The sequence below is a fragment of the Ochotona princeps genome, chromosome 5, assembly GCF_030435755.1.
Source record: "Ochotona princeps isolate mOchPri1 chromosome 5, mOchPri1.hap1, whole genome shotgun sequence".
NCBI classification, from domain to species: domain Eukaryota; kingdom Metazoa; phylum Chordata; class Mammalia; order Lagomorpha; family Ochotonidae; genus Ochotona; species Ochotona princeps.
Window position 1 is genome coordinate 83,599,623 of NC_080836.1, and position 25,777 is coordinate 83,625,399.

Here is a 25,777-nt window from a genome sequence, read left to right on the forward strand (position 1 = left end):
ATAGAAGGAAAATAAGCTGAAAGGGATCACCAAAGCGCCACCAAAGATTGTAATAAACTACATTTCCTCGCAGCATTGGTAAAACATAATCTATTATTTTATTCACTTTATAATTAACCGAAAACCACAACTGGTTAGTCTGGGAAATTTGCAAGCCTACTTTGGTAAAACATGCAAGGTTAGTTTCCTGGAATTACCACCTAAAATAAATTCTCCCATCTGAAAACTTTGAAACTTCTTCCTCTCACTTAGCAAACTTGCCTTCCTTCCCTGTTTACGCTTGCAATCATTTTTATGCTTTCAGTTTCTTACTAACACCCGTGGACGGATCCCTCACCGCCTTGCTAGAGGTGGCAATGATACCAGGGTCAGTGACTAATCTAGACTTTCCCAAAGCTCCTCCTCCCCAGGCTCTGAGGGCTTTCAGAGGCTGAGATTGGGAAGCAGTGCTAAGGACACTCCTGGGGTGCAGCTCGGCCGGGGGGGAAGGGGAGGGAGAAGTCGTCCCGGAGGCTGAAGAGGCCACGCAGGGGACCGGCGCGTGCCATGCGGAGCGTGGACTCTCGGTCATTCCCTTGCTGCTGCTGCACCTGCCCACGACTCGCCTCTCCCGCTGCGCCGCTGGGCGCGGGCTGCTGTCCACAGTGGGAGGTGCTGAAAGCAAGGAGCGGGCGCGGGGGCGGCGAGGCGGACAGCTCCTCCGAGCTCCCCCCTCCCCGCTCCGCGGCTCCGCCAGCCCTCCCCTCCTCCCGCAGCCATGTTCCACGCGCGGGGAGCAGTGGGGGCAGGGGAGAGAGACGGGGGATCAGGGCGGAGAGAGCCGGCTCTGCCTCCAGGAAGGAGGGGATGAGAGTTGGGGGGAGCAGCGGGAGGAGGCGGCGGCGGTGGTGGCCGCGGCTAGCCAGGAGCCAGCGCCGGGTCCTGCAGTAGAACTCCCAGGAACCACCATCATGGTGAAGAGGAAGAGCTCCGAGGGCCAGGAGCAAGACAGCGGCCGCGGCATCCCCCTGCCCATCCAGACCTTCCTGTGGCGGCAAACCAGGTGAGGGGCGCAGAGGGCGCGCCGCGGGCCGCCCAGGGCTGTGGGCGCCCCGGGGGCCGCCCGGGTCGTCGCCGCCACCAACGCCGCTGCCGAGGCCGCGCCACAGCCTGCAGCAGCCTCTCTGGGGCTGGACAGCAACCCCTCTGCACCCGCTTAAAAACACGCATTAAGAAAAAAAAATATTTCCGTGAAGTTTGACGACAAGCAGATCGGCAGTTGTTGAATAAATATATACATTATTTAGGGGGTGGGAGGGCAGAGAGCCTGGGAAGGGGGGGCGGGGAGCTAGGGAAGATAATTATGACTGGTTGTGCTCTAGCGTCCAATTCCCCCCCCCCCCCCCCATCTCCTGCTGTAAATTCAGCCCAGTGACCTGTTGTTTTTCCAGCTTCTGTTTGGAGAATATTTGCTGTGCCCACTTGTTAACCATTTTTGCTCGCATTCAGCCAGCGTAATCTTCCTGGTTAAAGCGCCCAGGGGCACTGATTTCAAGCAAGACATTTATTTCCCCTTGAAAAGGCATGAAATCTATTCCGATAAACAAGACATACGGTTTTTTTATTAGTATTATTCTACACATTTATTAGATATGAAGCTAGATTCTGGAAAGCACGACCCATAAACTGTGCTCATTTTTCAGGTCTTAATACAACTGTACACATGAGTAATGCGCCACTTCTGACCATTGGAGATTTAGAATCTGATTAAGTGCAATACTGCAGAAAAGAAGTGGGTAGAGAAAGCTGTAGAGATCCACATCTTTTTAACGTGTGTTACTAGGAAAAGAAATGTCGTCAGCTGTTCAACATCAACTCACTGATAAGCTATAGAGAAACGTGGAATTTGAGTTTCATAGCACCAGGGTTTATCCACCAAAAAAGGATGTTTTAATAATAATTGTAATATATTTATTAAAATTTTCTTAATTTTTTCAGTGCATTTTTGAGGCCTAAACTGGGGAAGCAATATGAAGCGTCTTGTGTGGTATGTGATTTTCACCATTTCATGATGCTTTCCACATTGTGTGTAGCAGTTCCGAACCAAAGAAAGACATTCAATTGTATGATCTGTATGTATGAATTCACTTGGAACTATTATTGAGCATCTACTATGTGTGCCAGACGTAATTCTGAAAGATGGAATAGAGCAACAATAAAACCAAAATTGCATGTAGAGACTAGTGAGAGGCAGACAGGACACTAGACAGATGGTGGTAAGAGCAGTGGACAAAAATTACAAAATTGGAGAGCACTGGAGTGAGAGCTTTATTTCATAGCTCACCTACCAATGTGACCCTTGGACAAAGCCAGGAGGGAAGAGGGGGAAGGAGGGAGGGTTAGTGGCAGGAGGGAAGAGCAGAGGAAACAATGCATTCAAGGATATGAGCACTCCGTAGAGAGTAGGTGTGGGAAGAGAGCGGAGAGAGGCAGCAGAAAACCAAGGATGAGTGATTTGTGAGGGCTAGTGTGCAATCAAATCGGTAATGAGCAAACCGGGACTATTATACTTGCATAGTGGATATGACCAATGTCTACAAACTACTTGGACAAAACAACATCATATTTTGTACTGTTAAGCTCTGCATTTGTTAGCCGGGACTGAAATGTACTGCATAAAATTAGTATGAAAGTAATGCTGCTTGTATTCATACAAAATGAAATGTGTTTATTCTGAGATTCCAAAGGAATCCCATATCTGTAATTTCTAAAATGAGAAAATAAATATGATAGGAAATTTTGAAGCAAAATAGAAATTGGCCTTTCGCACCCTTCATCAGTATTTGAATCTTACATAGTTTCCTTACATTGTATATATTACATTGTGCATAGCATTAAATGTTACACAAGAGCTCAGAAATATGTTGGAGCCATAAACTAAAACACACACACTTAAGTAAAAAGTTGTGTTGTTGTTTTTTTTTTTGAGGGGAGGGTCTCCTTTCCTTCAAAGTTTTCACAGAAATATTTTTATAACTTTTTTATAGGAACTTCTCAATGCAATTTGTTTTCATACTCAGCTCATTAATTTGATTCTTGACATCCATGAACCTCATGCTGACAGTTACACTACCTTAAAACAATTCTGACTTTTCTGTCTTCTTGGCAAAGAAGTGTCTGACATTTCTAATGTGGTTGCAAGACATCAAATACCTAGTTATATTTGTAAATATATATAGCTGTCAATACAGAAAACATTTATAGGGGTTAAGAGTTATAAAATCTTGTATTAGTAATGTTTAAGAAGAAAATGTCATTAACCATCAAGATTCCCTGAGATTATAAAATTGGTATAAGTATGGATTAAACTGTAAATTCCTCACAATTTTTCACAATCTAACATACACATGATTGATGTATTTAATGGCTACTCAGATTGCCGAGGACTGAAGGATGTAAGAGCGGTTGTAGTTGGTTCTTCAGCACGTCTAACAGTCTTTATTCAGTTACTGTGTGACGTTCCAAAACAACAGGCTTCCAGTATGAAAGTGAGTCTCTTCGTTCTTCTTCTGAGTTGACAAGTATGTAGTTTTCTTTGGAGAATCTCTGTAGAAAGTCATTTCTTTTTCTCTAATAACCCAGTGGGACACTTGCAGGACAATAAATGTTGTTCTGACTCTTTCGGGTATTCAATATTGATCATATCTTTAAAAGTCAGATTTAAAAAAAATAAATTTTGATATTATGTAACTACACCTTCTTTTTTTACCTTATAGTGCAAATACTCATCCTCAGAGAAATGAAATCGAGTAGCTTCATCCTGCTATATTTTTTATTTGACTTTACTCTCCAAAAGTATCCCTCGAAAGGAAATTTTAATAATAAGGAGAGCAAAGATAGATTTTGCTCTTCCCTGCCTGTCTTTATTCAACAAATATATTGTCTTGTGGTTCTAGATATTAGGCAAACTTATCCTGTGCCAATTCATTTCTAGGACATGAAATTAAACAGAGGCCTTAAAAGTAGATTTGTTTTTAAAATATTTATTTATTAAAAATATTTATTTGTTTTACTTGAAAGAGTTAACAGAGAGAGGCAGAGATAGAGCGCTTTTCCATCTGCTGGTACACTCCCCAAATTAATGGTCGTAACAGCCAGAGCTGGACTGATTTGAATCCTGGGACTAGGAGCTTCTTCCAGGTCTAAATACATGACTACAGAGGCCCAAGGACTTCGCCCTCCTCCTCTGCTCTCCCAGACCATAAACAGGAAGCTGGATCAGAAGTAGAGCCACCAGAACTCTAACTGGTGCCCAAATGGGAATGTCAGCACTGCAGGAAGAGGCTTAACTCATTTTGCCACCACACTGGCCCTAAAACCAGACTTCTTTAAAGAATTGCATCTTAGCTAACACCTGCTGAACAGATTGCCATACATTCTGTCCTTCAGGACACTTTCATGAAGACATTTCATTTTGCTCTGAAATTGTGGGAGCACCTCTAGATGACTCAGCAACATTTCATTAAATATTACTTCCACTTTTAAAAAATTACTTCCAAAAATCTCATTAAGCACTATATACTTTGTTAGAGAAAGTTTTTTTTTTGACAGCAATAAATTGCTTGACTAATTAAATCTAGATCAGAAGCCTAAACATGAGTAGATACTGGGAAATTATTATTGACTCATTTTAGGTCAGCACATGCATGGCATGCGATGTGAGTGCACCATAAGCCAGATTCTGTAAATTGCTTCTTCCAGTGTGTGTAATGTCTCCATATCCATTTTTCAACAATCATAATTTCCTTATTTTACATGTTTTTATAAAACACAGTCCTTTGAACGAGTGCTGGTGGAAAATAAGCTGCACGGCCTCTCTCCAGCCCTCTCTGAAGCCATCCAGAGCATTTCCAGGTGGGAGCTGGTGCAAGCCGCTTTGCCTCACGTCCTCCACTGCACTGCTACCCTGCTTTCAAACAGGAACAAGTTAGGTTGGTGCTCCTGCATTATTTGTTTGCTGCATACTTTATGTTCAACACTCATAATGATAATAGATGTCGAATCATGATCCAGTGATCTGTATATATTTTCACATTTAATTCTCACACATAGGTACTACCATTGTTTCCATTTTATCAATGATGGAGAAGGAACTTTGGTTTTCAACTTCACAAGCAATATGTAACATATTTTCTCCATAAACGTTAAAATATTATGGGCAGGCTAAAGACTCTCCCCCATCTAAGATGAGTTGTAGCCAGGGTGCTCTTATTTGCCTTCTCAATTCTTAAAGCAATCACTCTTGTGCATGTAGTCTAGTCTTATCAGACATTTTCCCAAGTTAGTAGTACTCTGTGTGGGGCATTTACACGTTTTCATAAGGACAGATTTTTCCATTAATTTGACTTGAAGAGTACTTTTCTGTCTGATACTGTTGTCTCCTGAGAAAGCAAAGCAGGATTTTCTCAGACCCTGAGTTTACATCCATTGCTTTGCTCCCAGAGTTTGTTTTTTTTTTTAACTTTGTTGCGTGGTGTTCCATGCAGGCCACCAGGATAAGCTGGGTGTTGCTGAGACCAAACTCCTTCACACTCTCCACTGGATGCTCTTGGAGGCCCCCCAGGACTGCAACAGTGAGCGCTTCAGTGGCACAGATCAAGGCTCCAGCTGGGGTGGCAGCAGCAGCGCTTTCATTCACCAGGTTGAAAATCAGGGCTCTCCAGTGCAGCCTTGTCAAAGCAGCTCCAACGACGAAGAAGAGGCTAGCCGAAGGAAGATCTTCCAGAACTCCATGGCCACTGTGGAGCTCTTCGTGTTCCTGTTTGCTCCACTTGTACACAGGATCAAGGTAAGAGAAAGATGGTTTAGGACTAGAATGGGAGAGGGGTGAGAGGAAGGAGAAATCAGATGTTATTTCTGTATTTGGTTGTTCTTGTTTATGTATTATAGCAAAACAAGTTGTGGAGAGTGTTCTTTCTGTATGAGCCTACTGAAAATAACTTCAAAACCACAAATATCCACATATCCTTTACTCACTTTGAAAACTATAGTGCCTCAAGAAAATACTTCAGCTTTTAAACCTGGCAAATAAGGTCAAGTATGGGGAAGAGCTTAAACTCCTTTCTTGATTTAGTAGCTGTCTGTCACTACTAGTTATCTTATGATTTTGTCCAACGGCCATATTAGCAAGTCCCTGAATAAACCTTTCCTCTTTGCTCTGCCCATCTTTTCCGCCTCTGTTTCTCTCAGGAGCCTTCAGACTCCAACATCAATGCCATCACTTTCATGCATCTTTTCTATGAACTTTCTATACCGACCACTATCTCCTCTGTTTTCTAATGGCAGTTTGTAACTACCTCTATTTGTAATACAAGGTTTACAGCGAATGTCTTTAATTTTTGTTATATGAATTTTTAATAGTTGAGCATTAGCCTATGAATTTCTTGGAAATATATTAAGTGAATAAAATACAAAATATGATCATATGAAATGAATTGTCTTAAAATGTAATTATATCCATCTTGGACCTGGAAGAGACACTATAATTTGAAATCACTATACCGACAAGTTCTTAGTCTGTGACCCTGGTGCAATTACTTAACCTTTTTATCCTCACTTGTGTAAAATCATGAACATCTCTAACACAGGTTGAGCATATGCGAAGACACAGCAAAGCTCCAACACTTGGAAAAACACAAAAGCCATTTGTTACTAAACGTGAATGCAAGAGATAGGAAGGCATTACTAGGTTCAACCATTCTTCAATAGACTATTGTAACCTGGCTGAATAGATATTCAAGTCACCAGCGTATGTATGAAGATGGCTGTGGTCACTAGCAATCATTATGAGGGCAACACACCAGTGAGTCTTTTCACTCTTTCTAGTTTTTTTTTTCTGAAAAATCTCACTTGCTATTGACTCTCCTGTTGCTGGAAGGGATATATCCATAACTGCCCATATATTCTCACAATGCAATGCAAGTCCTAGCCAGATTAAACATCAAAAATGCTAAAATTTTAATGCTTAAAAAATAAACCTAAATTACTGCTTCAAAAGTTTTAACTTTCCATTTTTAAGAGTTTACATGTGTGTGTGTTTACACATCCCATTTAAAATATGTGTGTATGTGGGGAAATTATCATTTTAACAGAGACTTCCATCCACCAGTACTCATAGCCTCTCCTTAAGCCTCATCTCTCTCTATCTTCCACTGCTCTTGCTGTTCACCAATCTTTTGGCTTACCGGAGACTCAACCTCAAACTTGATAAGCTCAGTCCTATTCTTAGGTCCTTACACCAGTCACTCCTTCCATTTCAAGTCCATTTGAAGAAAGTTCTTGCCAATTACTCCAAGTGTAACTAGCACATTGTCCTGCTTCCTTGTACTTAGCACTTGCTGATACCTGGATCTGTTCAGAGTGTTTCTCTGTCTATTCATTGCCCAACAACTGCACTAAAAAAGAGATCACTGAGTGAAGGGATCTACCTGTCCAAATCATAACTAGCTTCTGAAAAAGTGCCTGGCATATACCGTCATGAGGTTCTCAATAAATCTTTTATGACTTACTCACTGATTAAATCCCCATTATCAGGAGCTGATCCAGGTGCTAAAAGCAGCTATTCTATGTAGATATATATAGTCCTTAAATGACGAAGGCAGGAAGGGGACAAAATAGCCCATACAGTTGTCTTTATGACAAATATGACTTGGATTGGAAAAATGTGTCCAAACTACCTTCATGGATTACTTGGCTGAGAGTTCAGGTTTTGAAAACAGATACGCTCACATTTGAATCCAGTATCTGCTTATTCCTATTACGTGAAATTGAGCAATTAATATACGTAACCCTCAATTTCCTTGTGTGTAAGTTGAACAAAGAAATTTCTGGGCCATTATATAGATTGAACACCTATAGTACCCAATCTAATGGGTAAAGACATGAACAAAAATTGACATTTCATTGCTACTGGTATTATTTATTGTTAAGAGAAAGAGAGCAAGGGCCTTTTTCAAAAGAGATTTCACAAACTATTTGGAAAGCTGACTCAAAACTTTTTCTCAAAATGCTTACAAAGGAGTAAAGCAATTCACGTAAAATGCTCCAGAGAGATTGGTACATAGTGAACAATTATTTTTAGTTATGTTGCTATTGTCATTACTGTTTTTTCCTTTTTTAAAACTGATCTGAGGAACTTATTGTGTTAGATATTATAAGTAAAAAGCACTGAGTCAATAAATTCTCCTATAGGATCGTTTCTGTTTACTAGAAGTGTTTACTTTCTTTAATGTTACTGGGGAACATACAATCTGTCTATATCAGAGGTTTCCGGCCTTGATATTGTTGCTGGTTGTGGAGATAATCCTTTATTGGGACTCACTATCTCACACATTGTCAGATGTTTAGTAGTGCATCTGGAATCTACCCACCATATTCCAGTATTACTTCTTCCACTACTGAGTTCTGATTATCCTAGATAATCAGGAGTCAGGTGTCTGCAGGTGGATGGAAAGGAACAGGCTCTGACTGAGACATTTCATTTGCTTTCTGGTTATCCGGCTGTATATGAGCTTACTTCTCTCCTGCCCTTCTAAATCCTTGTCTTTCCCATTACCAATGCCGTTAAAGTCCTTTCTTCCCTCTACACTTTCTTTGCTTTTGCCCTCGGAATTCCAACTCCAAATGAAAACAAAAAATTTATTCCCCACACCAAGAGATACACATACTGCTGAAAAAGTCACATAATCATCCAAACTATTGTTTCTAGAAAGTCTTGGTCTCTAATTTTAGTGTACGGCTCCACTTATTAATCATTTTTCTGGGTATTACCTCCTGCTGCCTGGATGCAGGTAGATTTTATAGGACAAAGCACTGTAAGAACTCAGTCAAGGCTTGAGCACATGTATCTCCATTCTTGCCTCCTGATTACTCTCAGCCTCAAATGATTGCTTCAGTTTGTGCCTACCACATAACAGATCATTTTCATGTATCAATTCCAGTACTTACAACCTTCCAAGGGGACATGAGTCTGTGTTTTACCCAAGAAGAAACTGAGATCCAAGGACATAGTGATTCAGCATGTAAAAAACCAAGTGAGAGACAAATAGATTTCACCTTATCTACAAAATGGCAACTTCTTAAATTTCTGTGTTGTATTTTTTCTCTAAAACCATGAATATTCTCTCCATTGTCTATCATAAGCTTTATTTTTCTCTTTTCATGAAATACCAGCTGTTTCTGAAAATGCCACCAGGCATTCTCCTAAAGGCATTCTATTTTGTTCACAGTGAATTCTACTTTTTCTTGCAGTCCTTATGATTTCTGCTCCCTCTTCTGAGAGCTCATCTTTGTGCTCCACTTAACCAATGGGTTTCCAAAAGCCTCTTCTCTTATTTCACTTGCCATTTACATCCTACAGGCTGAGGGAAGCTAATCCTGTATCTCCAACCCAGAATCCTCTTTCAGCCTTTACATTATCGGCAACTAACACAAGCAGATGATACATAAACATTTTGAAGGTATCATGAAGTGAGCCCTTGTCCCTACATTCTGTGTTTTATATCATCCGCACAGACTGCATTTGATGGCATCAAATATTTACTTCCATATATCACTAATCACAGAAAACTACCAATTATATATCCTAAATATTTGTCAAATTCATCATAGTTTATCTTTTTTTGCCACCTTCCCCCAATGTTTCCTCATCTCTCGCTTGGGTCTCTTATTTGGGTCACTCTCTCTCTCCAAGTTAGACTATCTGATAAAACCCAACATCAACTGCAAAGTGATCTACCCACAGTGTGATGTTATCAAACATCTGATGTTATCAAAATGTTGAAAATAATTTTTTGAGTTCTCATGTAGAGAATAAAATTCTAGCTTAGTTTGCTATTACCATACCATTTATGATATGTCTCCTGACTTTGAGCTCTACGTACTTAGAGTCTTACCAAGAGCACAATATATTTTCTAGAAGGTGTTTACTCATGCTGGTCATGCTGCCTGGAATGTTGTCATACACTGCCCTTTTCCTGGAAAACTTATACTCATTCATCACCCTTCCTCCATTGTTTCCATAACATTGTAGGTATATCTTCTTTTTTTTTTTTTAAAGATTAATTCATTTTACTACAGCCAGATATACAGAGAGGAGGAGAGACAGAGAGGAATATCTTCCATCCAATGATTCACTCCCCAAGTGAGCCGCAACGGGCCGATGCTGCGCCGATCCGAAGCCGGGAACCTGGAACCTCTTCTGGGTCTCCCACGCGGGTGCAGTGTCCCAATGCATTGGGCCGTCCTCGACTGCTTTCCCAGGCCACAAGCAGGGAGCTGGATGGGAAGTGGAGCTGCCGGGATTAGAACCGGCGCCCATATGGGATCCCGGGGCTTTCAAGGCGAGGACTTTTTAGCCGCTAGGCCACGCCGCCGGGCCCATGTAGGTATATCTTCTTTGCTATGCTAGTTTGCTTATTATCATTTCTTTGTCTATCTCCCTCGTTAGATTCTGTTGAAATTATGGCAGCTAACATTTTGTCTATAAGTAGCAGTTACCTAATTAATATTTATTGAATGAGTCATAATTAGTTTGTTAGGAAATCAAATACAAGCAATGTATCCTTTGATGCTATATTATTAGATGCATGTTTCTATGCTGCTTTTAATATATAATTTTTTCAAGTATTTTAAATAAAACTAATAACCTGTATGTCTTGTGAAGTATATTACAAATTTTAGTCCAAAATAATTTTATCAATACAAAATGTTGAATGTTTGTTGAATTAAGAAATCTCCTTAAATATAGTGTCAGTATTGGTACAATTTGATCACTGTTCCTCCAATTATTACTTATTGAATGTCTGCAAATGTTAGATATTATTGGGGAAAAATAGGAAACAAAACGAAATGCCCAAACTCATGCATTCAAGGAAGAAATAGGAAAAGCAGGTTTAAAATGGAATCTAAAATAATAGTTGTTTAATTTAATATCATTTAAGAAAACTTCAGAATCATTTCACAGTATTTGGGAAATAGGCCAATGATCTGAAATATGAAGATTCTGATTCTGTCGGTGTTTACACCTTTGGGGTTTTCTAGATCATTTGTTGCACATCTGTTTGAATGACAGAATCCTCTCCAACTCTTCTTCTTCTGCTCATGTGCTTATACATAGTGTAGAGTATCCCATTAAATCCCTTCCTATGACATGACTGGAAGAAGATTTAGATTCAGTCTCAGAGTTCATGTATTCAATCTACTTAAAGAGTCTTGCAGAACATAATAAAATAAATGTAGAGCACAGATATTTCAGGTTTGAAGAGTGGTTAATTTAGTTGGTGTTATTTTTAAAAAGTAAAATATGTTCAAATAATCAGCAGTTACATGTTGGGGCCAGCACTGTGGTGTGATGGATTAAATCTAAGCCTTCAATGCTGATACAAGCTGTTCCTTTTCAAATCAAACTCCCTACTAATATGCTTAGGAAGCTGGAGAATTGCCGAAGTACTTAAGCCCCTGGAACCCACGTAGCAAACCTTTGCAGCCATTTGAGGAATGAACCCAGTAGACAGGAGATTTCTTTCTTTGTCTCTCCCTTTCAAATAAACAATCTTTAAAATAAAAATAACAAATTGATTCTCAAGGAAAATGTGCAAGAGAAGATCTCAATTTGTCTTCATTCAAAATTCAGCTTCACAGAGTGTATTATGTAAAATAAAATGTTGACAGTAACTGTCAGTAAGGGCTAAATGTTGTGCTGATAGAGAAAGCAAATGTTAAAAGCCAGAATTTGAATGCAGGAGAGTTCATTTCTTGCTATAGTTTCCACTGGAGTTTTTCTTGTGTCAGCTTTCCTATGAGAAGTAGAAAAGGACTGAGCTGATAAAATAAGGAACCATTTCAATCAAGTCAATTGGAGCTTGGCTTTCTGTATTTCTAGAGAGAAATCTGATAAGCCTTGTTTCATGTTAATTCCTTGTTTGTTGAACAACATCAAGCAGATTTATCCATGTATATTTCAAGGAAATTTGAATTACTCTTTCCTTAACCCCAGATCTGCTTACTTAGTATAAAAGTTGAATTTATCTAACTTGTATCTATAACCCAAGTCTCCAAAATGAGGTTGGTAAGGTCTCCATCTTTTTATTCTTCTCTTTGATTATCATATTAGTGGTGAAAAAAAATTCTTCTTTTTATGTTCTGTTTCCATTCAATTAACAAACTCTGTAAGCTGTATATCCTCAAAATATATCCTGAATCTACATCTTTTTTAACCCTCTACTCTAGCCAAATCACCTTCCACCTAAGTGATATCAAGAACTTTCTATTTTCTCCTTCTAACGTTGTCTTTTCTCAATCTATCCTTAATACTCCAGTGAGACTGTAGTCCATTGTGAATTTACTACTTAAAAATCCTGCAATGGTTTCCTGTCTTATTTCATAGTTGTTGAAATTCTTACTATGACCTATTAGGAAATACATGAATATTACCTGACACTTGATAACTACCCCAATCTTACCTTTTGATTAAACTTCCTTCACTCTCTTGACTCCAGATGCACAGTCTCTCAGCTATTTCTTAACTCACTAAGCATACAGAGGGCCTCTGCATTTGCTGAGCTCTTCTAATGAAATATTCCACTGGAGATAGCTACATAGCAAATCCTCCGTTTCATTCTGATATTTATTCAAAAGTCATCTTTTCAGTAAGGATTTCACAACATACCTCATTTCAGACATCAACACCTTGCAAGACACATCTCTCTTTTTGATTCACATCTTGTGTTTTGCACTATGAGTAGGGATTTTTGAATGCTTTATGTCCTTTGTATTCAAGAGTCTAGAATAAAGTGGTACATAGTAGATACTTGACAAATATTTGTAGCACAAATGAATGAATTTGACCAAGTGCTTTACATGTTTTCATAATGCTTTCAAAGGGAATCCTAAAGGTTTTTCCATGGTAAATATGGGCAGGATCCCAGCCCAGTTGTCGACTGACAGAAGAGTATTATCTGTACCATAGAGCAAACGTATTCAGGGATTTTATCAGCCTTTTCAGATGAAGACTCCTTGAGATTCACCTATAGCCATTCATCATTTCTAGAATCACTTCTTTTTCTATTTTTCCAATTTCTTCCTAGGTCTGGGTGAGATAAATCAGTAAGACCTGGGTCTCCTATGTTTTAAAAGCCCCCCTACATAATTATAATATGTATACCAAGGCTGCAGAAGACTGCCTTATGATGAATCCCTGGGTCTCAGAAGTCCCCATTTACCCGGTAATCACATTTCTACTTCTACCGTTACACCAAACTGAGAAGCTGCGTGGTCTCAGAGATAATCTCAGAATGCCATAGATTTGGGTTTCTATAATAGACATAGCATTTTAAACACCTCAGCTCTGAAAGTGATGCAATATGAAGAAAAAATGTGCTACTGGAAGAAACCCTCAGCTGTAGAGCAATTGCGCCTACATGTGAATAAAGATGCTTGATGTATCCCTGCTGTCAAGAACATTACAAAATCACACTCTACGAAGAGTCAAAATGTGGATTCCACTCCATACAGTGAGAGAGAGAGAGAGAGAGAGAGAGAGAGAGAGAGAGAGAGAGAGAGAGAGATGAACTAGGGAATGGACATTTAAAATAGCCATCATCTGAGGATGTTGCCTCAAAAGGTAGAAACAAGGACAGTGAAGTAACTAATAGCAATGATAATAATCACCACAATTGGCAGAGTGCCAAGACTCTTGAAATGACTGCATACACAAATTATAATATATGTGTTCCATACTTGGCCCGAAGCTGCATCTTTGACAATTATTATTCATTGTTTATTGTTCATTTTGCATAAGGCAGATGATTGTGTTTTCTGTAGTAATTGCAAAGGTAACTTACAGTTGTTGGTTTACTCCACAAATAATTATCTGAGTAATGAATGAATAAAGGTTTGCAGACAAATTCACACCTTGGGAATGATATTACTCTGTGTGTTGATTGGTCCATTCAACCAATTCTTACCATGTAGTTATTGGACATAGATCTTCTTTTCTCCCAGGAGTCCGACCTCACCTTTCGACTGGCCAGTGGGCTTGTTATATGGCAGCCCATGTGGGAACACAGACAGCCTGAAGTCTCTGGCTTCACAGCACTGGTGAAGCCCATCAGGAACATCATTACAGGTTGGTGACCCATCATTTATTGGGAGAATATTGCTAGATTCTTCACATGAAGAAATAACAGTGACGGAATAATTTTCCCTTTGTAAGCCATGAAGCAAATCCCTCTGCTGAGTTAGTTAGGTGTCCCAAGCAAAGGAATAATTCACAGAAAGAGAAAGTAAGCCAGGAATACACACCTTTCGATTATATGACAGCGGATGTGTCCTATAAATTCCTTGGGACTCTGTTTACAAAATGTAACGTACGATATAATCTTAATAATACTTACATGGCCTAGCAGACTAAGCTTCTGCCTAAGACACCATAAATCAAGTCCTGGATACTCCACTTCTAATCCTGGCTCCCTTCCTATGGTCTGGGATAGCAGTGGAGGATGGCTCAGATGCTTGGGACCCTGCATCTAGGCAAAAAAGCTCCTGGCTACCATCTTCGGATCAGCTCAGCTCTAACCACTGAAGAAATTTGGAGAGTGAACCACAGCATGGAAGATCTCTGTCTCTTTCTCTTTTCATCTCTGTCTCTCTCACTGTCTTTGCTTCCCTCTGTAAATCCTTCTTTCAAATAAAGATAAATTAATACTTTAAAAAATTACACAGAACTGTTCTGAGGCATACATGACTTCTATAAAATAACTTAGAAGACTACCTGAACATAGGGTACCAGTAAGGAATATTTTTTATTACTTCCTGTTCATCATCATTGTGGAATTGTGGCTCTTGAACAATCATGCATTATTTTATTGCTCTCAAAATAAGTTACTTGAGAATCCTGGTTTCAACCTGGCCAATCCTGACCGACCAACATTTGTGGTATGAACCAGTGCATCAAACTCATTTTCTCCTCTCTCAATTTTTTAAAAGTTCACTAAAATATGGGGGTAAATACATAATTTTTAAATTAGGGTGAAATATTTTATATATAATAAAAGTAGAATAAAATCCTACAATTTACATGTATACAAAATACTAACCATTGATGCATATTATAAATTCAGGAATGACAATCTCTCATAGGTTCATATAATAAGGAATTAAATACATAGTGGTGTTATAATGAAGTCTACTTGTGATTTCATATATGGAATGAGGATTGGAACTCTGGTTTTAAAATTTCTGCTAAGAAAAAGAATATAATAAACAGAATAAAATACCTTATTGTAGACTATAGTCACCACAGAATGCTGTGGAATGCCAGAATCTGTCACGTTTACCCTCCTCTGTTGTGGTTCCTATTATCCAACCTCTCCCCATCCAGCCCCATCTGCTTCCTGGCTTCCTCTAGCCCTAGGTAATCATTTTTTTCCAAAAAATGTATTTATTTGAAACATATAAACACAACAAGAAGGAGAGAGAGAGAGAGCGATCTTGCATCGTCTCAGTCACTCCCCGACCTAGCCACAACAGCCAGGGATGGGCTAAACTCAAGTCAGGATCTCCTGGAACGCATCTGTGTCTCTCCCACTGCTTGACAGGGCCCAAGCACTTGGATCATTTTCTGTGGTTTTCCCAGGTGCACTAGCAGGGAGCTGGATCAGAAGTGAAGAGTAATAGTGACTCAGACAAAACAAACTGAAATAGGGTGCTGGTGTTGCAAGCATCAACTTAAAAATATTTAATGCTAAAAATTCATATTTATTTGAGGAGAGAAAGAAGATTAGGAAAAGAAAAACAGAAGTACAGGGCTCTTGTCTGCTGATGATTCTTCCCCCAAATGCCTGCAGTGCTGGAGTGAAGCTTCCATAGGAACCAGAAGCCAAGTTTCCAATTTGGGTGACTGGAATCTAATTATTTAACCAGCGTTGCTGACTCACTGGGTCTATGTTTTTGTGATTCTGTACCCAGAAGCCAGAACTAGAACTTCAGTCCAGGTACTCTCCTATGGCACATGCTTGCCTTAGTCCCTCTAGTAAATGACTACTCCTTCAATCACTATTTTAAATTCTACAGCAGAGAGAATATGTGATAGTTTTCTTTTTCTGGCTTATTTCACTTACCATAATGAAAACCAGTTGCATCCATTTTGCTGTGAAAATTAGAATTTGATTCTTTTTGTGACTGGATGATACTCAATTATACGTATATATATATGGTTGAACAACGTGGTCATAGGTTCATGTTTTATTTTTGTGGAGGCAGCGTACTGTTCTCACCTAGAGTGTTCCCTTTTCTAGGCATCCTCATCAGCATTTGCTTTCTTCACGCTCGGTATGCTAACTGGAATCAGATGACAGATCATTGTGGTTTTAATTCATATTTCCATGATGTCTAGTGATACTATTTTTTACATGTGTTTGTTGGTAATTTATAGTTCTTCTAAGAAATGCCCATTTAGATCCTTCACTTGTTTCTGAACTGGTTGGTTTTTCTTATTACGTCTTTGAGAATTTGGAGTTTTTAAATATATTCTGGGTAATATTCTTTGTCAGATGAATAGCTCCCAAATAATTTCTCCCATTTGGAGGGGAGATTTTTTATGTTGTTGATTGGTCACTTAGTTCTGCAGAAGCTCTTCTTAAATTTTTTTTAAAGATTTATTTATTTTTATTGGAAAGTCAGATATACAGAAAGGAGGAGAGACAGAGAGGAAGATCTTCCATCCAATGATTCACTCCCCAAGTGACCACCACAGCTGGTGCTGTGCTGATCCGAAACCAGGAACCAGAAACTTCCTACAGGTCTCCCACATGGGTCGCAGGGTCCCAATGTTTTTGGGCCATCTTTTACCGCTTTTCCAGGCCATAAGCAGGGAGCTGGATGGGAAGCAGGGCTTCTGGGATTAAAAATGGCATCATATGGGATCCTGGAACCTTCAAGGCTAGAACTTTAGCTGCTAGGCTACTGCGCTGGGTCCAGAAGCTTCTTAGTTTTTTAAGAAGTTGTTTTATTTTTGTCATATTTTTTGGTTTCTTACACCAAAAGTGGTAGACTATGGCAGTGTCTTAATATGTTCTTCCTATGCTTTCTATTAATTGTATCATTGTTTCAGTCTTAGGTTTAAATCTTTAATCACTTTGCTTTTTTTTGCATAGGGTAGCCTTTTGTAGGGAGTAGAGATCTTGTTTAAATTCTTGTATGGAGACACCTAGTTCTCCTAAGATCATTCATTGAGGAGATCATTTCCTCTCCAGAATATTGCTAGATTTGTTTTTCAAAATAGATCTGTCACAGATCCATAGAGTTATGTGTCTTCTGTCCCATTGTTTTAGTTATCATAGCTATACAATAGCTCTTTTTTAAAGGATTTATTTATTTTTATTGGAAAGTCAGATAAAAAGAAGGGAGGAGAGACAGAAAGACCTGTCTGATGATTCATTCCCCAAGTGGCTGCAGTGGCTGGCGCTGATCCCATCCGAAGCCAGGAGCCAGGAACCTCCCCCATGTCTCCCATGTGGGTGCAGGGTACCAAGGCTTTGGGCTGTCCTCAACTGATTTCCCAGGCCTCAAGCAGAGAGGTGGATGGGAAGCAGGGCTACTGGGATTAGAACCAACACCCATATGGGATCCTGATGCATGCAACATGAGGACTTTGGCTGCTAAGCTACTGCACTGGACCCACAATATCTCTTGAAAGCTGGTATTGTGATAGCTTCAGCTATCGTTCAAGATAGTCCACTTCCGATCCAGCTTCATGCTAATGGTCTGGAAAAAGCAAGAGAAGATGGTCCAATTACCTGAACTGTTGCCACTCACATGGGAGACCCAACTGATGCTCTTGGATCCTGGATTGGCTGGCTCAGTCCTGGCTGGTAGGGCCACTTGGGAAATGAAGCTGCAGATGGAAGATCGCTCCTTCTGCCTCTCCTTTGCTGTGATTCTGACTTTCAATACATAAAACTGTGAAAAAATTGTTTGGACAGAATTTAGAACATATTAGGTGCTAAGTAGATTTTAATTTTATCATTATAATTAATACTGTTAACTTTTTAGCAACATGTCCTGCTGACTTACTTACAGTACACTCAACCTGTAACAATACAGAGGAGATTAGCGTGGCCCCAGCTCAAGGATGAATTGTTTGACTTCTCTTACGATATGCATTTCATTTGAGATGTTAAATGTCTTATTCCCATGTGATAACGATTTATTTATTTTTTCATTTGAAAATGAAATAACTTATACAATAAAGTGCTAAAATTCATGATAGAATTTCTTCCATCTTTACAGCCAAGAGAAGTTCTCCTATCAACAATCAAAGTCAGACCTGTGAATCACCAAATCAAGACCCAAGACACCAAGAGGTTAGTTTATTGAAACATGAGAAAAGCATCAGTAATTTCTTAGATGTAGTGTAGTTTATAAGATATGAATTCCACAATCGTACTACAGCCAACTTTTCTTCCCAGATGTGCAACATTTAACAGCCTTAGGTTTCTGTTGGCTCCACATGAAAATTAACATTATGCTTGTCTCAATAAATATGGAGACAGGTGTATGTGTTAGTAATAATCTATCTCAATGGCTTGCCTGTAACATTGAGTAAATACTAATTAGCTTTATTCATCTCTCATACTAAGTAAATTGTTATCTTTTTTAAAAAAAGATAAATTTCATTATTGAAAGTCAGATTTACAGAGAGAAAGAGACAAAGAGGGAAAGATCTTCTGTCTACTTGTTCATTCCCGAAGTGTCTGCAACAGCTAGAACTGAACCCATGCAAAGCCAAGAGTGGAGTCAGGAGCTTCCTCTGGGTCTCCCACTTGGGTGCAGGGTCCCAAGGCTTAGGGTCATCCTCAGCTGCTTTCCCAAGCCACACACAGTGGGTGGGAAGGGAAGTGGGGCAGCTGGGACCAGCGCCCATAAGGGATCCTGGTGTGGCAAGGCGAGGACATTAAACACTAGGATACCAAGCCAGGCCTGTAAATTGTTAGCTTAGTCTAAATTATTAAATCTCCCAGCGTTGGTTAAATAGCTCTAATGTTGGCAGAATGATGTTTCAGTGAGTGGGGAAAATAGAAAAAAGGAAAAACAATCTTACCTCCTCATGGAATCAAAAATCTAACGAATAATCCAGACTATCCCATATAGGCACAAAGGAACCTAATGTAAATTCGTCAGGTTTATCCATGAAAGAAGGAAATCAAGGCTAGAGTAGTTGAAAGTTACAGAGAAAAGTACATTTCCATTAACTTAACATGTTGTTAGATGACCAATCTTCACTTTCAAGCTAGCATGTACAAAGTGAAAGTGGCTGTTTTACATTGAACTTGGGTTCTCGTTTCAACTGACATTAACTGCCAGGAAATATCATCATCCTTTTTGCCCTCCAAGCTGGAAATTTTGAAGTCCCGTTGTATCTATCATTTATTGAGCAATTGCCAAGACAGACACTGTGATTTATACACTCGTAAGATTTACGAGTGTATATTTTTCACGTTTAACATCTTCCATCTGCAAGCCTGATAACAGTTTTGCTATGGCTGTCATGTTTAGTGCAGCACGAATTTGAAAACTTCCAACACTTAAATTTATAGTTTCAGAGTCAGTGGCTTAGAAAAATAAGTTATAGAAACAGGGGTCACCATTTTAAGAAAGAATACTCCTGACTCAAACAAATGGCTACTCTGTACAAATTCAAACATTCATAGCTCTGAGTCTCAAATTCTAAATAGAAAGGAATCCTAGTGACACTTATAGCAATTTATTTCTCTTGTATTTTCTTTTCACATATGGAGTACTTTAAAAAGCACATAAAATATGATTTTATTTCAGTGCAAACAATTTTTGAAATCCACATGTAGGTTTCTCATAATATGCATTTTTCATGAATTTTTTAAGATTCCGTTTATACGAGTATATAGTCAAAAGCTATGTGTACCAAAATCTAAAATGTCTCTTGCCATAACTGTAAAACAGAAGTTCTCATTGGTGAAAAGTAAAGAGCCCTGATTTAACAAATTTTTTTCTTGCTTCTACATAACATAGTGGTATCTCTTATAAGTGTTGACATCTTATTACATCTTAGATAAGATGAAATATAGAAATCTCATATTTAGTCAGCTTAATCTTCTTGATGTTATTTCTTATGGAATCTTACTGTTTTTTTTCTCTGCCACCTCATTAGCGTGTGTGTTTATTCTCCAAGACTATGACCCTCTAAATTCAAAACCTCAAAACTGCACTGGAGTTTGATTGGGCTTCCCATTGCTAGGCTTACCTGCTTAATAATCCAGAATAATATTCCTAATTCATTATTTATTACTCAAATTAATCATTGCACAGAAACCATTGTATGCAAGATACTTTTTGCGATATCTCTTTTGTAGGAATCTGCGGAGGTAGATTTTGTTGAACATCACCTAGAACCTAACTTTGTTTTCTGGTTCTCTGTTCCCTCCCCTGTGGTAACATTATTCCTACACAGCCCTCTTTCTGGTTAACATTTCAGTCAGTTAAAACAATTACTCCTGGGGCCAGGTGTGATAGTGTAACAGTTAAAGTCCTTGCCTTGAACATGCTGGGATTCCATATGGATGCTGGTTCTACTCCCGGAGGCCCTGCTTCCCATCCAGCTCCCTGTTTGTGGCCTGGGAAAGCAGTTGAGGATGGCCCAAAGCTTTGGGACCCTACATCCACATGGGAGACCCGGAGGAAGCTCCTGGCTCCTGGCTTCGGATGGGCTCAGCTCCAGCCATTGTGGCCACTTGGGGAGTGAATCATCAGACGGAAGATCTTTCTCTCTGTCTCTCCTCCCCTCATTTTATCTGCCTTTCCAATAAAAATAAATAAATCTTTAAAAAAATTACCCCATATATGGAGCATGTTCACTTTAGCCTTTGGGTGTGCTCAAATCTTCCTCCAACTTGAAACCCCTTTTTCCTCCTTATTAACTTTCCAAATTGTGTATTCTTAAGGACCATTGAAATCTCAAACCTTCATGAGTCTAATTATGTGAAATCTCGTTGTTCATATGGGTCATCTCTAGGCCCATCTGGCTCTTGAACATTTCAAACACAGCCAGAATGATCTGAGACTCTGAATGCTTTGACAATAATTTGACATAATAATTTGAGCTAAAGTGATACATTACTAAAATTAATTTTATCTGTTTTCATTTTTGCTATTTCAATCTGGCCTCTTAAAAACTAAATATTATATGTGGGTCATCTTTGTAGTTCACATTGTGCTTCCCTAACCTACTTGTCTTCTAACTGCAAACTCTTGTCTTCAACATTCATTAATTTAATTTCCTTTGAATTACCTAATCTGAAGCATGCATTACATATTCAGGATGAGGAGCAGCTCTTTAATCAAGTTCAGAAGAGTTATTTCATGGAAATGATAGCTTCCTTTATTTCTCTATAAATTACATTTAAATAATGCCTTATTTTCTCTATAAAAACAGAAGTTTTAAGGGCTAAACAACTACGATAGGGTTTTTAAAAGATTTATTTTATTTTATTTTTTATTGGAAAGTCAGATATGCAGAGAGGAAGACAAAGAGAGAGAAAGATCTTCCATCTGATGATTCATTCCCCAAGCAGCCTCAATGGCTGGAGTATGAGGATCCAAAGCCAGGAGTCAGGAGCCCTTCCGAGTCTCCCACATGGGTGCAGGGCCCCAAGGCTCTGGGCTGTCGTCAACTGCTTTCCCAGGCCATAAGCAGGGAGCTGGATAGGAAGTGGGGCTGCTGGGATTAGAATCGGCACTGATATGGGGTCCCAGCACGTGCAAGACGAGGACTTTAACCACTCAGCTACCGTGCCAGGCCCTATAATAGGTTTTTGAGAGTCTTCATACTTTAGTGAACTATTTAATCTGTAACACTTGTGAAAACATATTACCTAGAAAGAGTTGCATTTACCAGCTAAATGTAATTAAAATAAACTACACAGTGAAAGAATTGCTATACATGCACTTACGAATCAGTACAAAGGTCATCATGTCAAGCAAAATATGTTGTATCCCATCCCTTAAAACTGTTGAATAGGCTTGAACCTTGCTGTTTGTGTCTCATATTTTAGCTTTAATGTTTTGCCACCAACCTGGTACTAGCTTTTAGCCTGATGCACCAATTCAATTCTCACTATTGTCATATCCTTGATGAGTTGTTAGTTTGTAGATCACCTGTAAATATATAATATTTATATAGAGGTAAGAAAAAATCAAGGACAAAATCAAATACAGTTTATTAAAGTACTTAGACTTGTGTTTGAAACAACACTGGTGTTCTCTCAAAGTCTGTTTCTAAACTATAAAGTCAGAAATTTAAAAATGAAGGCAGGTATAATAAGTTAGACTAACAAGTAATATATGTAACCACATGTGTAAATGTGGTAGCTAATTCTAGGGGATAAACGTGAAGAATAAAAAACTAATCTGCTGCTTCACCTCCAAAAGGGACTCCAGGTGGTCTGTGAAACGTTCCAGTCAGATTTCATCTCACCCAAAACCACAATTTCGGGCTGCCACCGAGGAAACTCTTTGGATGGAAGTCTGTCCTCCCAAACCTCCCAAGAAAGAGGTCCATCACATTCCAGGTACATGATTGTAATGTTGGAGATGAAATATATTACTGGTCACCAAAGACTGAATATTCATTTTAGCTACTTTTAAAGCCCATCTTCCTCAAAATGTGTATGTGTGGGACACTTGTGTGCATACTCTTGGTTGATATATAATTAGATCAATAGTTGTAAAAATGTGCTAAGCATGCCTCTCATTTAAACAAACTGGAGTGAAAATGAGGAAACATGTTTTATTTGATGAGATGTCTGAATTAGAGACTATTTTAAATTAGGTACAGAAAGTCAAATGATGCTTTAAGAAGACTACCTCAGAGAAAGGTAAGGTTCTGCTTTACATAGTGTATGTACTTCATACCAGCAGGTCCTTATGTATGAATGTGTGTTTCTAAAATCCTTGGAAATTAAAAAGTCTATTTTTGCAAACACTCCAACTCTGTTCTTCTTGTCTGTGTATACAGTGGATTTGCTTCAAAACGTCTTCCCCTGAGGACAAGAACTAGTCTATTATATCCCCTGCTGAAGCGATGACACTGGATTCATTAGATTTGCCACACCACCTAAGAGTCCCTAACAGTACTTGTATCTCCCTCCTGGTGAATGAAATAACAGTCTAGTGGATTGTAGTTTAAAAGGAGGTATTTTCCTAAATAAGCTTAATTGTCCGATTTATTTACCATAACATTCACCTATTTAAAGCTTACACTTAAATGGTTTTTAATAAATTTCTGAAGTTACGCACCTATCATCACCGTGCAGTTTTAGAACATTCTCGTCATCCAAAAATATTTTTTGCCTGTTTGTAAATACTGCTATTCTCAAGCTCAGCCACAGATAATCAGTAATATACTTTTTTCTATTTGAGTCATATTTCTAGACTTGTGCTATAAACAGAATTAAAAATGTGGTTTATGCTAAAGCTTCTTCTTGTAAGTATCCCAGTGTAATAGGAGTTTTTCTCCACCCATTCGTCAAACATTGATGGATGTTTGGGTCATGTCCACTTTCTTTCTATTCTCAACAATGGTGCTATGATCATTCACTTACATACATTTGCATGAGTATATGTGCCAAGTTCTATCGGGCAGATTTATACAAGAATTTCTGGTGTCCTAATCAACTGTTTATTATTATAGAAAATTACCAGATAATGGATAATGTTTTAAGAAAAGAGGTGTATTTTGCTCATGGTTTTAGAGGCCAAAAATCAGGCAACTTCGTTGGTTCAGCTCCTGGGGAGGACATTATGAATACAGGAAAACATGTAAGATGGCATCATGGTGCAAGCATATGTGAGAGGGAGAAGGTAGTCACACCCTGAACAGGGAACAGGAGAGACGCAGAGCTCAGGATTGCCATTTTTACAACTGTCTCTTGTGGAAATCAACAGGACTCCAATGAGAATTCATTAATCCCTTCAAAAGGTAGCCCTGCTTTTGACTTAATTCTTTCATGAGGCCACAAATGTTACAGATTCTGTCTCATCAGATTGCCACAGTGAGAACCAAGCCTGTAAGGCTGTAGGACATAGTTATGTATAATTTTTTGAAATACTACCAAACTGCATCAATTGCTGCATTATTTGACATTCCCTCTGGCAATTCATGTGGCTATGATCTGCTACATCCTCAGCAACATCTGTTGTCTTTTTTCAGCATAGCCATTCTAATGGGTGTGAATTAAGAGCCACTTGTGGTTTTAATTTACTTTTCCCTAACATTTAGTAATGTTAAGTGCATTTTCATGTGCTTATTAGTTATTTCTATAGGTTTTTTAAAAAATTTTTTAATTATATTTTTGACAATCTTTACATAGTTAATTAGGGTAGAAAAGGTTCAAGGGCTATAGGAAAGTGGGTAAGACTATTATTTCCATATTGTTTCCTTCATGTTTAAAGGGGGGTATTAAGGAAGAAGGCCAATCCAATTTCCCACCCTCCCCAGGTCCCGGATGTGGGGCATGCTCCGAGGTTCTTGCTTAAGTGGTTTTGATAGTTCACCAGTTATGAATCACTGCCAATCTTGCCACTCCAAACACGATGAGGTCTTTGAAGAATCCACTGATTGACATAGTCCATCACAGAATCTCTGTTGCCCCGTATTTCCCTGCCAACATATAGCTGAGATTGTTGATTGACCTGTTCTGTCTTCTGTCTTTTCTTGGCTAGGGTTCTGAATCCGGAAGCTCAATTGGGGAGATCTCCAAAGAAACTTTGTCTGAAGTGTTCCCAGACCAGATTCTTGTATGTACTAGCAAGTACAGGGCCCGGCACAGTCCGTTGCCCCAATCAGCTGGTGGTTGCGATTGCTGGGTTGGTTCTGTTTTCAGCCCCGACTTCCACTGGAACCAATGGGTGTTGCAGTCCAGCCTGGTTCTGCCCAGCACATACTTGGCCCTCGCATAAACCAGTGGGAGCTGCAGCCTAGTTGGAGCGGCCCACAATAACCCCCACCAGGCCCGCCCCCTACCCTGGTTTGCCAGTATGTGTAGCTGACTAGTCCAGCCTGTCCCACATCCCATTTGGCTCTCATACTTGTCAATGGGTATTAAAGCTTAGTTCCATCTAACCGTCTCAACTATCCAGCCCTCACGGATGTTGTTGAGTGCCTCTCTGTCTAGCCACCCCAGCCCCTGTCCTAGTTCTCGTGCTCTCCCGTGGAAGTGGTAACCCAAGAGGGAGGAGCCTACTATTTCCCTCGCAGCCCTCTCCCACTCCCGGATTATGCACTCTCCAGGTAGTTCTGTGGTTTGACTTAACAGAATTAGACCCCAGTGCCAGCTTCTGCCAGCTGATGCTGTGGCTAGGCCCAAACCACCCTCACCCACTCTGATTTTGTTTGCACCAGTAGGGATAATCAGCCCAGCCTGGCTTTTCCCTGATCTGGTCCACATGAGGCCCACAGGTGTTGTAGCCCTGCCCAGTCTGGTCTGCCCCCATCCCAGATCATGCTCTCCAGTGGGAGTAGCTGTCCAGCAAGGGAACCATCCCTTATTCCCCTGCTGGCTCTGCCCCCTCCCGTCCTGGGTCTCAGGCACGCTGGTTGGGCACTGTGGTCACATCCGTTACAGGTAACCTCACCTTGGCATTCTGTATTGTGCACTAGTTTTTGTTGTGACCGAACCTGGCTCAACCCACACTGTTCTGGTGCTTG

At 39.5% G+C, this 25,777-nt stretch overlaps 1 protein-coding gene and 1 non-coding gene across 5 annotated transcripts in view; both read left to right on the top strand.

Moving 5' to 3' along the window:
- The first annotated feature begins 422 nt into the window (after nt 1–422).
- UNC80 (unc-80 homolog, NALCN channel complex subunit) overlaps nt 423–25,777 on the top strand; it is a 176,419-nt gene continuing 151,064 nt past the window's right edge. For 3 of the 4 annotated variants that reach the window (XM_058664936.1, XM_058664938.1, XM_058664937.1), the window contains exons 1-7: nt 423–1,042; nt 1,978–2,026; nt 4,814–4,970; nt 5,526–5,827; nt 14,041–14,164; nt 18,328–18,401; nt 22,501–22,640. In XM_058664936.1, coding sequence (XP_058520919.1) covers nt 951–1,042; nt 1,978–2,026; nt 4,814–4,970; nt 5,526–5,827; nt 14,041–14,164; nt 18,328–18,401; nt 22,501–22,640 — 938 coding nt within the window. In that variant the 5' untranslated portion in view covers nt 423–950. The remainder of the gene's footprint in view (nt 1,043–1,977; nt 2,027–4,813; nt 4,971–5,525; nt 5,828–14,040; nt 14,165–18,327; nt 18,402–22,500; nt 22,641–25,777) is intronic. The other variant, XM_058664940.1, reaches the window with a different exon arrangement.
- On the top strand, nt 18,101–18,207 carry LOC118757947 (U6 spliceosomal RNA). The gene has a single exon (XR_004995449.2). It is a non-coding gene; the product is annotated as a U6 spliceosomal RNA (small nuclear RNA).